General features: G+C 45.1%; 1 protein-coding gene across 1 annotated transcript in view; it reads right to left on the reverse strand.

The window, feature by feature from the left end:
* Positions 1–4,300: 4,300 nt before the first annotated feature.
* The window catches only part of LOC138970235 (kinesin heavy chain-like), a 73,916-nt gene continuing 63,298 nt past the window's right edge, over positions 4,301–14,918 (reverse strand). The window contains exon 18 of the mRNA XM_070342731.1: positions 4,301–6,474. Coding sequence (XP_070198832.1) covers positions 6,194–6,474 — 281 coding nt within the window. The 3' untranslated portion in view covers positions 4,301–6,193. The remainder of the gene's footprint in view (positions 6,475–14,918) is intronic.

Raw genomic sequence — 14,918 nt, forward strand, 5'->3', positions numbered from 1 at the left:
AATGTAACAAAACATTCAAGATAAGGCTGTTTCATGAGCACACACACTGTCTCATGGGCACACACACTGTTTCATGAGCACACACACTGTCTCATGGGCACACACACTGTCTCATGGGCACACACACTGTCTCATGGGCACACACACTGTCTCATGGGCACACACACTGTCTCATGGGCACACACACTGTCTCATGGGCACACACACTGTCTCATGGGCACACACACTGTCTCATGGGCACACACACTGTCTCATGGGCACACACACTGTCTCATGGGCACACACACTGTCTCATGGGCACACACACTGTCTCATGGGCACACACACTGTCTCATGGGCACACACACTGTCTCATGGGCACACACACTGTCTCATGGGCACACACACTGTCTCATGGGCACACACACTGTCTCATGGGCACACACACTGTCTCATGGGCACACACACTGTCTCATGGGCACACACACTGTCTCATGGGCACACACACACTGTCTCATGGGCACACACACTGTCTCATGAGCACACACACTGTCTCATGGGCACACACACTGTCTCATGGGCAAGTGCGCAGGCACACACACTCAAATACGGTACATACATTATATGGTTTCTTTATTTTTAAAATAAATTACGTTCTGTACTTCAGTTGACATGCTGGAAGAACACTCATACCAGTATCTCCATTAAATAATCTGCAATATGGCAAGACTTGGTTAGGACGAATACACAGAAAAAGAAACTAGCCGTGTTGGCAGAGATCACCTGAGCTTGTTACTGTCGAGATAAAACTCGTGCATACATTTGTGTAAGAAATACTTAAACAACATTCTTTTCATTTTCTGTGTAGAACAGTATATAGTCATAAGTTATGAGACAGTTTGTCCGATGCACTTTAATTAATTAAGTCTGACACTGATCATAATATGCTTCATTTGAACAGTAGCAAACATAAATGCAATAAAATACTCAGAGGCAAGCTACAAGATTTGTACAGTATTTCATGCTGACGTCGAGGGGAAAAACAACCGTACCATCCCACACGTACGTGCTCCACATAGCAAAACAAGATCAGATCAGCAGCATTTTCGTATGGTTTCAACAGACATGTATTAATTGTCTAAACAAGAGTAACAAAATTCTCAACAGGAAGGGCCTTCCTTACTTGAGCCCAAAGTTGACTTCATGAAGTTATTTACCGAAAACTCAGTGCTTAAGGTCCATGCAGCAAGCTTCGCGTAGTCGACGTCGCCCAATTAAGGACAGGCTTAAGTTTGCAAAGTCGACTTTGCTAAATTCATATCAGGCTACAAGGATAACACTGTCTGAATGTATAAAATACTAAATGCAATATCTATAATAATAAAAATTTGGAAGTAAGCCGAAATAGAAGGCACATAATGTAAAAAAAACCAACACTTTAGAGTAAAACAAGAAGAGCAAACGCTCGATCGAGTCACTTTCGCAGTTCTGAATATTATATGAGGCATCAGATGGACAGGAAGAAATTGCTATTCACAACACAATGAGTCACGTTCACATAAAATTTGAGCCCGGTCACTTTTATAGTTTCCGAGAAAAGCCCAACGTTAAGTTGTGTGTTGCCGAACAGAAAAGGCTAGTTATCTCCCTTGTTTTTCTGATAACGTTCGTAAAAGGCTACAGATGTAAATACTTTGATGTAAAGAATAATCCTACAAAGTTTCAATCACATCCGATGAACTTTGTCAAAGATATAAAATGTCTAATTTTTCCTTTGACGCTGACCTGTGACCTTGAAAAAGGTCAAAGGTCAACGAAACCATCGTTAAAGTGTAGAGGTCATTGGAGGTCACGACTAAACAAAATATGAGCCCGATCGCTTTGATAGTTTCCGAGAAAAGTCCAACGTTAAGGTGGTGTCTATGGACGGACGGACGGCCGGCCGGCCGGCCGGACGGCCGGCCGGACAGACTAACACTGACCGATTACATAGTCACTTTTTCTCAAGTGACTCAAAAAACAGTCGGCAATTGGTGAATTGCAGGTTTCAACAATAATTATACAGATTTATATAACAATCTTTTAAATGCAACATATCTCCTTATTTGTTAAAATCAAAGCCTACTCGTCATTAAATGTGTTTTCTCAAATGTATAATCAGGCATGAAAATTCTCCGTATTTTCCGTATTTTCCGTATTTTTGAAAAAAATAAACCGTATTTTTTTTTAATTTCCGTATTTTTCCTTTTTTTTTTTTTTTATTTTATTTTATTTTTTTTTTCCTAGTCACAGTTATAGTAAAATAGTTTTGGGGCCATGTTTGAATCCAATTTTAAGGCTCAGATAGCCCCAGATTGCACCAAATTGCACCCTTGAAAAAAAAAATTTCCGGGGGAGCATGCCCCCGGACCCCCCTAGAAGTCTTGGCGCTTCGCGCCTGCGAAACTTGGCGCTACGCGCCTGCAAAACTTGGCGCTACGCGCCTTCGAATTTTTTTTTCAGTATTTTTTTTTTTTTCAGTTTTCATGCCTGATAATACATAACAACAAGAAGGGCAAAGCCCACACGACTCACATGCTGAACAGACCTTGATCTTTCTTTCAGAATAATTTTACAATAATTTTACAATAAAACTGAGAAAAACAATATTTATTCAGTAAAGAAAATAATTACAGAAAACTTGGAACTTGAAGATATGTAACCTAACGTGAGTTAGTATGAAAATATAATGTATTTCCCTCACACATATGTAGTTTTGGAAGAGTTATTTTCAATAGTTCAAGGTCAAGGTCACTTCAAAATATATACATTTCAACTTTGAAGGACCCTTGCGACCTTGACCTTGAAGCAAGGTCAACCAAACTGGTGTCCAAAGATAGGGCTTACTTTGCCCTGTATAGCATACATAGCTAAGGTTGACATTCTCAATAACTTCAGAAACAAGAGGCGAAGCCTTCAAGGCTCACGTAAGAAATCGACAAACAGTAACACAAACTCAATCACTCCGTCACACACACACACACACACACACACACACACACACACACAGTAAGCATAGGTGGCACTGACAGTGTCACTGTGCAAGAAAGAGAGACACTAGATCTAGATCTGTCTGTCTGCATGTAGCCTACTTACAGACACGACTGCCAACTAGTCTCGGCCCGCTCAAAATAACAATGACCGAGACATTCCTTCGCGTGACGTCTAACCCTCTTACGCCATAATGTGACGTCTTCAAATGACGAAACGTTAAAGTTTCTACGCACGCACGCACAGACAGACAGACAAAGTTACGATCGCATAGACTACACTTTCGTGAGCCAAAAACTGTGAAAATGTGAAAAACAATCGTTTTTAAGACAACAATTATGGCCCCTGTGACCGTGACCTTGAAGTGAGGTCAAGTTGCCAAACATGTTTCTAAAGATCTTGTAACCATACACTATCAGGCCACAATTGGTGTTGATAGACTTAATAGTGTCCAAGAAATATACAATGTTAAAGGTTTCACAGACGGACGGGGGGGACGGACGCCCGGACGCCCGGAAGGACAGGCGGACGATGTCGGTGAGTATATAGACTCACTTTTGTAAGTATAATGTATTTCCCTCACACATATGTAGATTTGGAAGAGTTACCTTCCATAGTTCAAGGTCATAGTTGAAGCAAGGTCAACCAAACTGGTGTCCAAAGATAGGGCTTACATTGCCCTGTATAGCATACATAGCTAAGGTTGCCATTCTCGATAACTTCAGAAGAAAATGTGAAAAATGGTCGTTTTTAAGACAACAATTACGGCCCCTGTGACCTTGAACTTGAAGTGAGGTCAAGTTGCCGCACATGTTTTTTGTTAATACACCATCAGGCCACATCAGGTGTTGATAGACTTAATAGTGTCCAAGACAATCCAACGTTAAAGTTTTCCGGACGGACGGACGCCGGGACGGACGGACGACTCGGGTGAGTACATAGACTCACTTTTGCTTCGCATGTGAGTCAAAAAACAAAGATCGAGTGCGCAAATAGAAGTCTATCCCACACTGAAGAAAGAAACGGTTCAGAAGTAACACAACTATCTGAGGGTAGTGCATTGTATAAACATAGACATGTGTTAGCTTCACTGTTGTCCAAATCGCAAAGGGACGAGTCAAACCCCCTTTGGGACTTGTAAGCAGTTATGCTTACTGCATGCAGTTGCCGCTAACCAATACACAAATCTAATTATCCACATTCATGTAAAAAAAAAAGAGTTAAATTGCTAATCAAATACACTCTTAAGATCAGTTGGACGGGTAAGAAAGCAGTGAATGAACTAAATCAAATACACTCTTAAGATCAGTTGGACGGGTAAGAAAGCAGTGAATGAACTAAGACTGGTCAATGGACCCCAGCAGTTTTTTTGACTTCATGTATAAAAGCAAAACAGATTCACACCATTGTACATGTTACTACTCACACACAAGAAACAATGCAATGACTACCGGCTGAGAAAACTACAAGGCTTCTTTGGCACAGAGGGGTGTAACATCTTCCTGGTCAGTTGCAGGCGGAGGACACGGGAAAGCGGAAGAACAAGTCGCGTAAGGCGAAATTACTACATTTAGTCAAGCTGTGGAAATCACAGAATGAAACTGAACGCACTGCATTTTTTCACAATGACCGTAGTCCGCCGCTAGTGCAAAAGGCAGTGAAAGTGACGAGACTGTTTAGCGTGGTTGCGCTGTGCTGCATAGCATGCTTTACTGTACCTCTCTTCGTTTTAACTTTCTGAGCGTGTTTTTAATCCAAACATATCATATCTATATGTTTTTGGAATCAGGAACCGACAAGGAATAAGATGAAATTGTTTTTAAAACGATTTCGGAAATTTAATTTTAATCATAACTTTTATATTTGTAATTTTCAGAGCTTGTTTTTAATCCGAATATAACATATTTATATGTTTTTGGAATCAGAACATGATGAAGAATAAAATAAAGGTAATTTTGGATCGTTTTATAAAAAAATAATTTTAATTACAATTTTAAGATTTTTAATGACCAAAGTCATTAATTAATTTTTAAGCCTACATGCTGAAATGCAATACCGAAGTCCGGCCTTCGTCGAAGAATGCTTGGCAAAAATTTCAATCAATTTGATTGAAAAATGAAGGTGTGACAGTGCCGCCTCAACTTTTACAAAAAGCCGGATATGATGTCATCAAAGATATTTATCGAAAAAATGAAAAAAACGTCTGGGGATATCATACCCAGGAACTCTCATGTAAAATTTCATAAAGATCGGTCCAGTAGTTTACTCTGAATCGCTCTACACACACACACGCACACACACACACACACCACGACCCTCGTCTCGATTCCCCCTCTACGTTAAAACATTTAGTCAAAACTTGACTAAATGTAAAAAGGTAGAGTAACATTGCCCACCACTCCTCCAAGGCACAACGCTGATCAAAATGACTGTAGTGTCATCTAGCCCTTGGAAGGAATGAAAGGCCCTGTTCCTTGTGACTGAGAAAACCAAGTAGTGGGAAGAAATCCTAGACCTTAGCAGCTCTAGCAGGTAAGGTACAAATTTCACCCCTTGAGCCAAAATCAAACAAGCCCTGGTCACTGAATGAGAGAACAGCAAGCAGGATACTGCAATGTTAAATGGCTCATACTATAGCACTTTCTTTGGCTTGGTCTGGAAATGCAGCAGCAAGTTCGTCATATTATTTAGTCTCTCATTATGTGTGAGCAGTGTGATATCATGATGATACATTTTTTATTGATGAATTGAGATTTATGGTCTCCAGTTGCTAAAACTGGGTGCGATTTCATCAAGATGAACTTAATTTAAGGTCCTCGGTGTCCTCATGATATCCTCATGTTAAATCCAAGGCTTCTATGGTTTCTTTGGGTTTCAGATTTGGCTAACCAGGCCTGCAAGTGGCGAGTATCTTACTCGCCATGGCGAGTACAAACATGTAACTGGCGAGTAGAAATGTTCATCTACTCGCCAAATGCAAGTAAACTTGCTGAAACAGACTGTTGGTTTGGATAGTAAAGTTTGCTCTCTGACTAGTACATTTTCAGAATCACTAGCCAAAGGCTAGTACACCATTTTTGGGGACTTTCAGGGCTGCTAAGGCACTGTGAAAAGAACAGCCGCTTGCTTCACTTTGGACTTTCAGGGCTGCTAAGGCACTCTGTGAACAGAACAGTCACTTGCCTCACTTGGACGAGCGACAGTGATGCCTCCATGCTTGTTGAATGGCTTCGGCAGCTTCCCTGGCTTTGCGGATCTTCGCCACGCGTTCTCGCTCCGCCTGGATCCGCTCCATGTAGGTCATCTCTCGCTGCGGATCCTTGAGTGCCTGGATGCGAGGGGAGGTCATCCCCATGTCCGCAGTTATCCCCATGTCCCCGGGCCTGACCTCATCCTCGGTTTGCAGCTGGGTCAGACGCTCGACGAACGACACACTCTTTGCCGTCCTGGAGGAGGAGGTGGTTTCTGCACGCGATCAACAAGACGTATAATAGGTGAGAGTTTTTATAGTATTGGCATCTACGAACTGTATGTTTAGTGTGTGTGTGTGTGTGTGTGTGTGTGTGTGTGTGTGTGTGTGTGTGTGTGTGTGTGTGTGTGTGCGTGTGTGTGTGTGTGTGTGTGCGTGCGTGCGTGCGTGCATGAGTGTGTGCGTGCGTGCATGAGTGCGTGCGTGCGTGCATGCGCGCGTATGTGTGTGTGTGTATGCACGCTGTTGCTATTGTACATCCCCGTGAGCTCTGATGAAACCTCCCTTTTGTAGATCCCCCAATATAAGACTTACTCCATGTTACGACCTTCCTTCTCTAGACTTTCTGTTCATAACCTGTGTAAATTGACCTCCACTTCCAGGCTCCCTCCATTTTAAGACCTGATTTTCTCAGATTTTTGAAGGTCCTAGAAGTGGGGTTCCACAGTATTGTCGTTAGGAATAGCCAGGTGGCTGGTAGGTAGAGTTAGAAATAGCCAGGTGGCTGGTAGGTACAGAGTTAGAAATAGCCAGGTGGCTGGTAGGTACAGAGTTAGAAATAGCCAGGTGGCTGGTAGGTACAAAGTTAGAAATAGCCAGGTGGCTGGTAGGTACAAAGTTAGGAATAGCCAGGTGGCTGGTAGGTACAAAGTTAAAAATAGCCAGGTGGCTGGTAGGTACAGAGTTAGAAATAGCCAGGTGGCTGGTAGGTACAAAGTTAAAAATAGCCAGGTGGCTGGTAGGTACAGAGTTAGAAATAGCCAGGTGGCTGGTAGGTACAAAGTTAAAAATAGCCAGGTGGCTGGTAGGTACAGAGTTAGAAATAGCCAGGTGGCTGGTAGGTAGAGAGTTAAAAATAGCCAGGTGGCTGGTAGGTACAGAGTTAGAAATAGCCAGGTGGCTGGTAGGTAGAGTTAGAAATAGCCAGGTGGCTGGTAGGTAGAGTTAGAAATAGCCAGGTGGCTGGTAGGTACAGAGTTAGAAATTGCCAGGTGGCTGGTAGGTAGAGTTAGAAATAGCCAGGTGGCTGGTAGGTACAGAGTAAGAAATAGCCAGGTGGCTGGTAGGTACAGAGTTAGAAATAGCCAGGTGGCTGGTAGGTACAGAGTTAGGAATAGCCAGGTGGCTGGTAGGTACAGAGTTAGAAATAGCCAGGTGGTTGGTAGGTACAGAGTTAAAAATAACCAGGTGGCTGGTAGGTAGACAGTTAGAAATAGCCAGGTGGCTGGTAGGTAGAGTTAGAAATAGCCAGGTGGCTGGTAGGTACAGAGTTAGAAATAGCCAGGTGGCTGGTAGGTACAAAGTTAAAAATAGCCAGGTGGCTGGTAGGTACAGATGGAAATAGCCAGGTGGCTGGTAGGTAAAGTTAGAAATAACCAGGTGGCTGGTAGGTACAGAGTTAGAAATAGCCAGGTGGCTGGTAGGTACAGAGTTAGAAATAGCCAGGTGGCTGGTAGGTACAGAGTTAGGAATAGCCAGGTGGCTGGTAGGTACAGAGTTAGAAATAGCCAGGTGGCTGGTAGGTACAGAGTTAGAAATAGCCAGGTGGCTGGTAGGTACAGAGTTAGAAATAGCCAGGTGGCTGGTAGGTACAGAGTTAGAAATAGCCAGGTGGCTGGTAGGTACAGAGTTAGAAATAGCCAGGTGGCTGGTAGGTACAGAGTTAGAAATAGCCAGGTGGCTGGTAGGTACAGAGTTAGAAATAGCCAGGTGGCTGGTAGGTACAGAGGTAGAAATAGCCAGGTGGCTGGAAGGTACAGAGGTACTAGGGCTACATTATGTCCAAACCTCAAACTGCAAACCCTATGAGACTCAAACCTGAACATACCTTGCTGAAAGTTTTGAAACATTAACCTTTGCCTGTTCGGGTTATCGACTACACACGGAAGTCATCGTGGGGCCGTGCGGACCCATGCTTCTCATTTCCTTCTTTAAGAAACATGGGTCCGCACGGCCCCACGATGTTTGTAGTCTAAATATGACCTTTTTTAAAAATTAATTACTTCTCGCTGAAATTTTAGGACATGAGCTTTTTAGGTGCCTGAGGCATTCTTAAAAGCTCATTAAAAAATTCCAACTAGTTTAAGAGATATTTGCAATTGAACAACCTTCTGGGTCCACACGGACCCATGACCACCGGCGAAGGTTAAGCTACACCTGAGTCAAACGGAATATCCTTTTTTGAACTTAATCCCTAACCCAGAAAATGACACCCCTGTATGCACAAAGTAAAGGTTTTGCTGTGAAATACACTGAACACAAAGGAATTTCATTAATCTTAATTTCTACTTTTAGCAAAATGGGAGGAGTTTCACGAGGAAGGTCAAGTTTTCATTTTCGGAAATAACTCCGGTTTGTATGGGTTGTGAAAGAGTGAGTTCCCTTGCCATTGTGCAGACAACATTGCCATGTGCTTCATGTACACGTGTTTGAGACACGCCCTCCCACTAGTGACTGGCCTATAAGCTTATAATGTCCCGTGGGAAATACTGTTACATAGGGAAATTTTCCCACGTGACATTACAGGCCAATCACTAGCGAGAGGGCGTGTCTCAAACACGTGTACAGGAAGCACATGGCAATTGTTGCTGCCGCAATTTAGGCTCTGAACACCCAGTGGTATAAGGGAAATAACCGTCGCATCTTTTCTGGTCAAGAAATTATCAGATACAGTAGTTCCCCCTTGCTTGACCGCGACTGTTTGCACTTGTGTATATTCTCTGAGAAAATTAGTCCGCCTTTTAGTATTCTTTATCTTATCTTTAATTGTTATAATTGAGGATATAAACTTAGTTAAGGTTTTGTTTTAAAGACTAGTTTATGTTAAACTATAAAATTTATGTACTTGTTATGGTTCTATTAATTGAGCAATTATTGCGCTAGGTAGCGCCGGTTTTGAGGGTTGTGAAAGCGTGAGTTCGTGCGAGACAGTCCCACTGACAGACCGGCGTCCTCGTCGTTCCACTTGACTTTTCGTAGCAGCCAGACTAAAGAGGCACTGACTTTGCTGGGTGATTCATATCTAACCGTAAAGCGTTTCGCTGTTATCATATCAAGAGAGAAGACGAGGTACGAATTATGTATGGGTTGTCATGAAACTAGGGTAAAGCTCGCATGGCGGCGTGTGTTCACATAACACACAAGCTTGGGGTGATTTCAGTGTTTTCTTTTATTTAGGTCAACAAACTGATTTTATTATGTCAATTTAATCTATGTACAACGAACAGTGTGATATACGCTAAACAGTGTGAAACATGACAAACAATGTGATACAATGTGAGAAACTCTCGTACTTAAATGCATGTTATTTATAACTTGATATCACTGTTTTTATTCATTATTGTTTCGTGTGGTTTATTCCAGTTTTTACGGCCCTGTATGGTGAATAAATGAAGATTCCATATAGATCCGTTTTGACGTCTTAATGTGAGGCAGCGACAGCAATGTTTGTCTGTGAGGCAGCGACAGCAATGTTTGTCTGTGAGGCAGTGACAGCAATGTTTGTCTGTGAGGCAGTGACAGCAATGTTTGTCTGTGAGGCAGTGACAGCAATGTCTGTGAGGCAGCGACAGCAATGTCTGTGAGGCAGCGACAGCAATGTTTGTGAGGCAGTGACAGCAATGTCTGTGAGGCAGTGACAGCAATGTTTGTCTGTGAGGCAGTGACAGCAATGTTTGTCTGTGAGGCAGCGACAGCAATGTTTGTCTGTGAGGCAGCGACAGCAATGTTTGTCTGTGAGGCAGTGACAGCAATGTTTGTCTGTGAGGCAGTGACAGCAATGTTTGTCTGTGAGGCAGTGACAGCAATGTTTGTCTGTGAGGCAGTGACAGCAATGTTTGTCTGTGAGGCAGTGACAGCAATGTTTGTCTGTGAGGCAGTGACAGCAATGTTTGTCTGTGAGGCAGCGACAGCAATGTTTGTCTGTGAGGCAGCGACAGCAATGTTTGTCTGTGAGGCAGTGACAGCAATGTTTGTCTGTGAGGCAGTGACAGCAATGTTTGTCTGTGAGGCAGCGACAGCAATGTTTGTCTGTGAGGCAGTGACAGCAATGTCTGTGAGGCAGCGACAGCAATGTTTGTCTGTGAGGCAGTGACAGCAATGTTTGTCTGTGAGGCAGTGACAGCAATGTTTGTCTGTGAGGCAGCGACAGCAATGTTTGTGAGGCAGTGACAGCAATGTCTGTGAGGCAGTGACAGCAATGTTTGTGAGGCAGTGACAGCAATGTTTGTGAGGCAGCGACAGCAATGTCTGTGAGGCAGTGACAGCAATGTTTGTGAGGCAGTGACAGCAATGTCTGTGAGGCAGTGACAGCAATGTTTGTGAGGCAGTGACAGCAATGTTTGTGAGGCAGTGACAGCAATGTCTGTGAGGCAGTGACAGCAATGTTTGTGAGGCAGTGACAGCAATGTTTGTGAGGCAGTGACAGCAATGTTTGTGAGGCAGTGACAGCAATGTTTGTGAGGCAGTGACAGCAATGTTTGTGAGGCAGTGACAGCAATGTCTGTGAGGCAGCGACAGCAATGTTTGTGAGGCAGTGACAGCAATGTCTGTGAGGCAGTGACAGCAATGTTTGTGAGGCAGTGACAGCAATGTTTGTGAGGCAGTGACAGCAATGTTTGTCTGTGAGGCAGTGACAGCAATGTTTGTCTGTGAGGCAGCGACAGCAATGTTTGTCTGTGAGGCAGTGACAGCAATGTTTGTCTGTGAGGCAGTGACAGCAATGTTTGTCTGTGAGGCAGTGACAGCAATGTTTGTCTGTGAGGCAGTGACAGCAATGTTTGTCTGTGAGGCAGTGACAGCAATGTTTGTCTGTGAGGCAGCGACAGCAATGTTTGTCTGTGAGGCAGCGACAGCAATGTTTGTCTGTGAGGCAGCGACAGCAATGTTTGTGAGGCAGTGACAGCAATGTCTGTGAGGCAGTGACAGCAATGTCTGTGAGGCAGCGACAGCAATGTCTGTGAGGCAGTGACAGCAATGTCTGTGAGGCAGTGACAGCAATGTCTGTGAGGCAGTGACAGCAATGTCTGTGAGGCAGTGACAGCAATGTCTGTGAGGCAGTGACAGCAATGTCTGTGAGGCAGCGACAGCAATGTCTGTGAGGCAGTGACAGCAATGTCTGTGAGGCAGTGACAGCAATGTCTGTGAGGCAGTGACAGCAATGTCTGTGAGGCAGTGACAGCAATGTTTGTCTGTGAGGCAGTGACAGCAATGTTTGTCTGTGAGGCAGCGACAGCAATGTCTGTGAGGCAGTGACAGCAATGTCTGTGAGGCAGCGACAGCAATGTTTGTGAGGCAGTGACAGCAATGTTTGTCTGTGAGGCAGTGACAGCAATGTTTGTCTGTGAGGCAGTGACAGCAATGTTTGTCTGTGAGGCAGTGACAGCAATGTTTGTCTGTGAGGCAGTGACAGCAATGTTTGTCTGTGAGGCAGTGACAGCAATGTCTGTGAGGCAGCGACAGCAATGTTTGTCTGTGAGGCAGTGACAGCAATGTTTGTCTGTGAGGCAGTGACAGCAATGTCTGTGAGGCAGTGACAGCAATGTCTGTGAGGCAGCGACAGCAATGTTTGTCTGTGAGGCAGCGACAGCAATGTTTGTCTGTGAGGCAGTGACAGCAATGTTTGTCTGTGAGGCAGCGACAGCAATGTTTGTGAGGCAGTGACAGCAATGTTTGTCTGTGAGGCAGTGACAGCAATGTTTGTCTGTGAGGCAGTGACAGCAATGTCTGTGAGGCAGCGACAGCAATGTTTGTCTGTGAGGCAGTGACAGCAATGTTTGTCTGTGAGGCAGCGACAGCAATGTTTGTGAGGCAGTGACAGCAATGTTTGTCTGTGAGGCAGTGACAGCAATGTTTGTCTGTGAGGCAGTGACAGCAATGTCTGTGAGGCAGTGACAGCAATGTTTGTCTGTGAGGCAGTGACAGCAATGTTTGTCTGTGAGGCAGTGACAGCAATGTCTGTGAGGCAGCGACAGCAATGTTTGTCTGTGAGGCAGTGACAGCAATGTTTGTCTGTGAGGCAGTGACAGCAATGTCTGTGAGGCAGTGACAGCAATGTCTGTGAGGCAGCGACAGCAATGTTTGTCTGTGAGGCAGTGACAGCAATGTCTGTGAGGCAGTGACAGCAATGTTTGTCTGTGAGGCAGTGACAGCAATGTCTGTGAGGCAGTGACAGCAATGTCTGTGAGGCAGCGACAGCAATGTTTGTCTGTGAGGCAGCGACAGCAATGTCTGTGAGGCAGCGACAGCAATGTTTGTCTGTGAGGCAGTGACAGCAATGTCTGTGAGGCAGCGACAGCAATGTTTGTGAGGCAGTGACAGCAATGTTTGTCTGTGAGGCAGCGACAGCAATGTTTGTGAGGCAGTGACAGCAATGTTTGTCTGTGAGGCAGCGACAGCAATGTCTGTGAGGCAGTGACAGCAATGTTTGTGAGGCAGCGACAGCAATGTCTGTGAGGCAGTGACAGCAATGTTTGTGAGGCAGTGACAGCAATGTTTGTCTGTGAGGCAGCGACAGCAATGTCTGTGAGGCAGTGACAGCAATGTTTGTGAGGCAGTGACAGCAATGTCTGTGAGGCAGTGACAGCAATGTTTGTGAGGCAGCGACAGCAATGTTTGTGAGGCAGTGACAGCAATGTCTGTGAGGCAGTGACAGCAATGTCTGTGAGGCAGTGACAGCAATGTCTGTGAGGCAGTGACAGCAATGTCTGTGAGGCAGTGACAGCAATGTTTGTGAGGCAGTGACAGCAATGTCTGTGAGGCAGTGACAGCAATGTTTGTCTGTGAGGCAGTGACAGCAATGTTTGTCTGTGAGGCAGCGACAGCAATGTTTGTCTGTGAGGCAGTGACAGCAATGTTTGTGAGGCAGTGACAGCAATGTTTGTGAGGCAGTGACAGCAATGTTTGTCTGTGAGGCAGTGACAGCAATGTCTGTGAGGCAGTGACAGCAATGTCTGTGAGGCAGTGACAGCAATGTTTGTCTGTGAGGCAGTGACAGCAATGTCTGTGAGGCAGTGACAGCAATGTCTGTGAGGCAGCGACAGCAATGTTTGTCTGTGAGGCAGTGACAGCAATGTTTGTGAGGCAGTGACAGCAATGTCTGTGAGGCAGTGACAGCAATGTTTGTGAGGCAGTGACAGCAATGTCTGTGAGGCAGCGACAGCAATGTTTGTGAGGCAGTGACAGCAATGTCTGTGAGGCAGTGACAGCAATGTTTGTGAGGCAGTGACAGCAATGTCTGTGAGGCAGTGACAGCAATGTCTGTGAGGCAGTGACAGCAATGTCTGTGAGGCAGTGACAGCAATGTTTGTCTGTGAGGCAGTGACAGCAATGTCTGTGAGGCAGTGACAGCAATGTCTGTGAGGCAGCGACAGCAATGTTTGTGAGGCAGTGACAGCAATGTCTGTGAGGCAGTGACAGCAATGTTTGTGAGGCAGTGACAGCAATGTTTGTCTGTGAGGCAGTGACAGCAATGTTTGTCTGTGAGGCAGTGACAGCAATGTTTGTGAGGCAGTGACAGCAATGTCTGTGAGGCAGTGACAGCAATGTCTGTGAGGCAGCGACAGCAATGTTTGTGAGGCAGTGACAGCAATGTCTGTGAGGCAGTGACAGCAATGTCTGTGAGGCAGCGACAGCAATGTTTGTGAGGCAGTGACAGCAATGTCTGTGAGGCAGTGACAGCAATGTTTGTCTGTGAGGCAGCGACAGCAATGTTTGTCTGTGAGGCAGTGACAGCAATGTTTGTGAGGCAGTGACAGCAATGTTTGTGAGGCAGTGACAGCAATGTTTGTGAGGCAGTGACAGCAATGTTTGTGAGGCAGTGACAGCAATGTTTGTCTGTGAGGCAGCGACAGCAATGTTTGTCTGTGAGGCAGTGACAGCAATGTTTGTCTGTGAGGCAGCGACAGCAATGTTTGTCTGTGAGGCAGCGACAGCAATGTTTGTCTGTGAGGCAGTGACAGCAATGTCTGTGAGGCAGCGACAGCAATGTTTGTCTGTGAGGCAGCGACAGCAATGTTTGTCTGTGAGGCAGCGACAGCAATGTTTGTGAGGCAGTGACAGCAATGTCTGTGAGGCAGTGACAGCAATGTTTGTCTGTGAGGCAGCGACAGCAATGTTTGTCTGTGAGGCAGTGACAGCAATGTTTGTCTGTGAGGCAGCGACAGCAATGTCTGTGAGGCAGTGACAGCAATGTTTGTCTGTGAGGCAGTGACAGCAATGTTTGTCTGTGAGGCAGTGACAGCAATGTTTGTCTGTGAGGCAGCGACAGCAATGTTTGTCTGTGAGGCAGTGACAGCAATGTTTGTCTGTGAGGCAGTGACAGCAATGTTTGTCTGTGAGGCAGTGACAGCAATGTTTGTCTGTGAGGCAGTGACAGCAATGTTTGTCTGTGAGGCAGCGACAGCAATGTTTGTCTGTGAGGCAGTGACAGCAATGTTTGTCT

The sequence above is a fragment of the Littorina saxatilis genome, linkage group LG7 (assembly GCF_037325665.1).
Source record: "Littorina saxatilis isolate snail1 linkage group LG7, US_GU_Lsax_2.0, whole genome shotgun sequence".
NCBI classification, from domain to species: Eukaryota; Metazoa; Mollusca; class Gastropoda; order Littorinimorpha; family Littorinidae; genus Littorina; species Littorina saxatilis.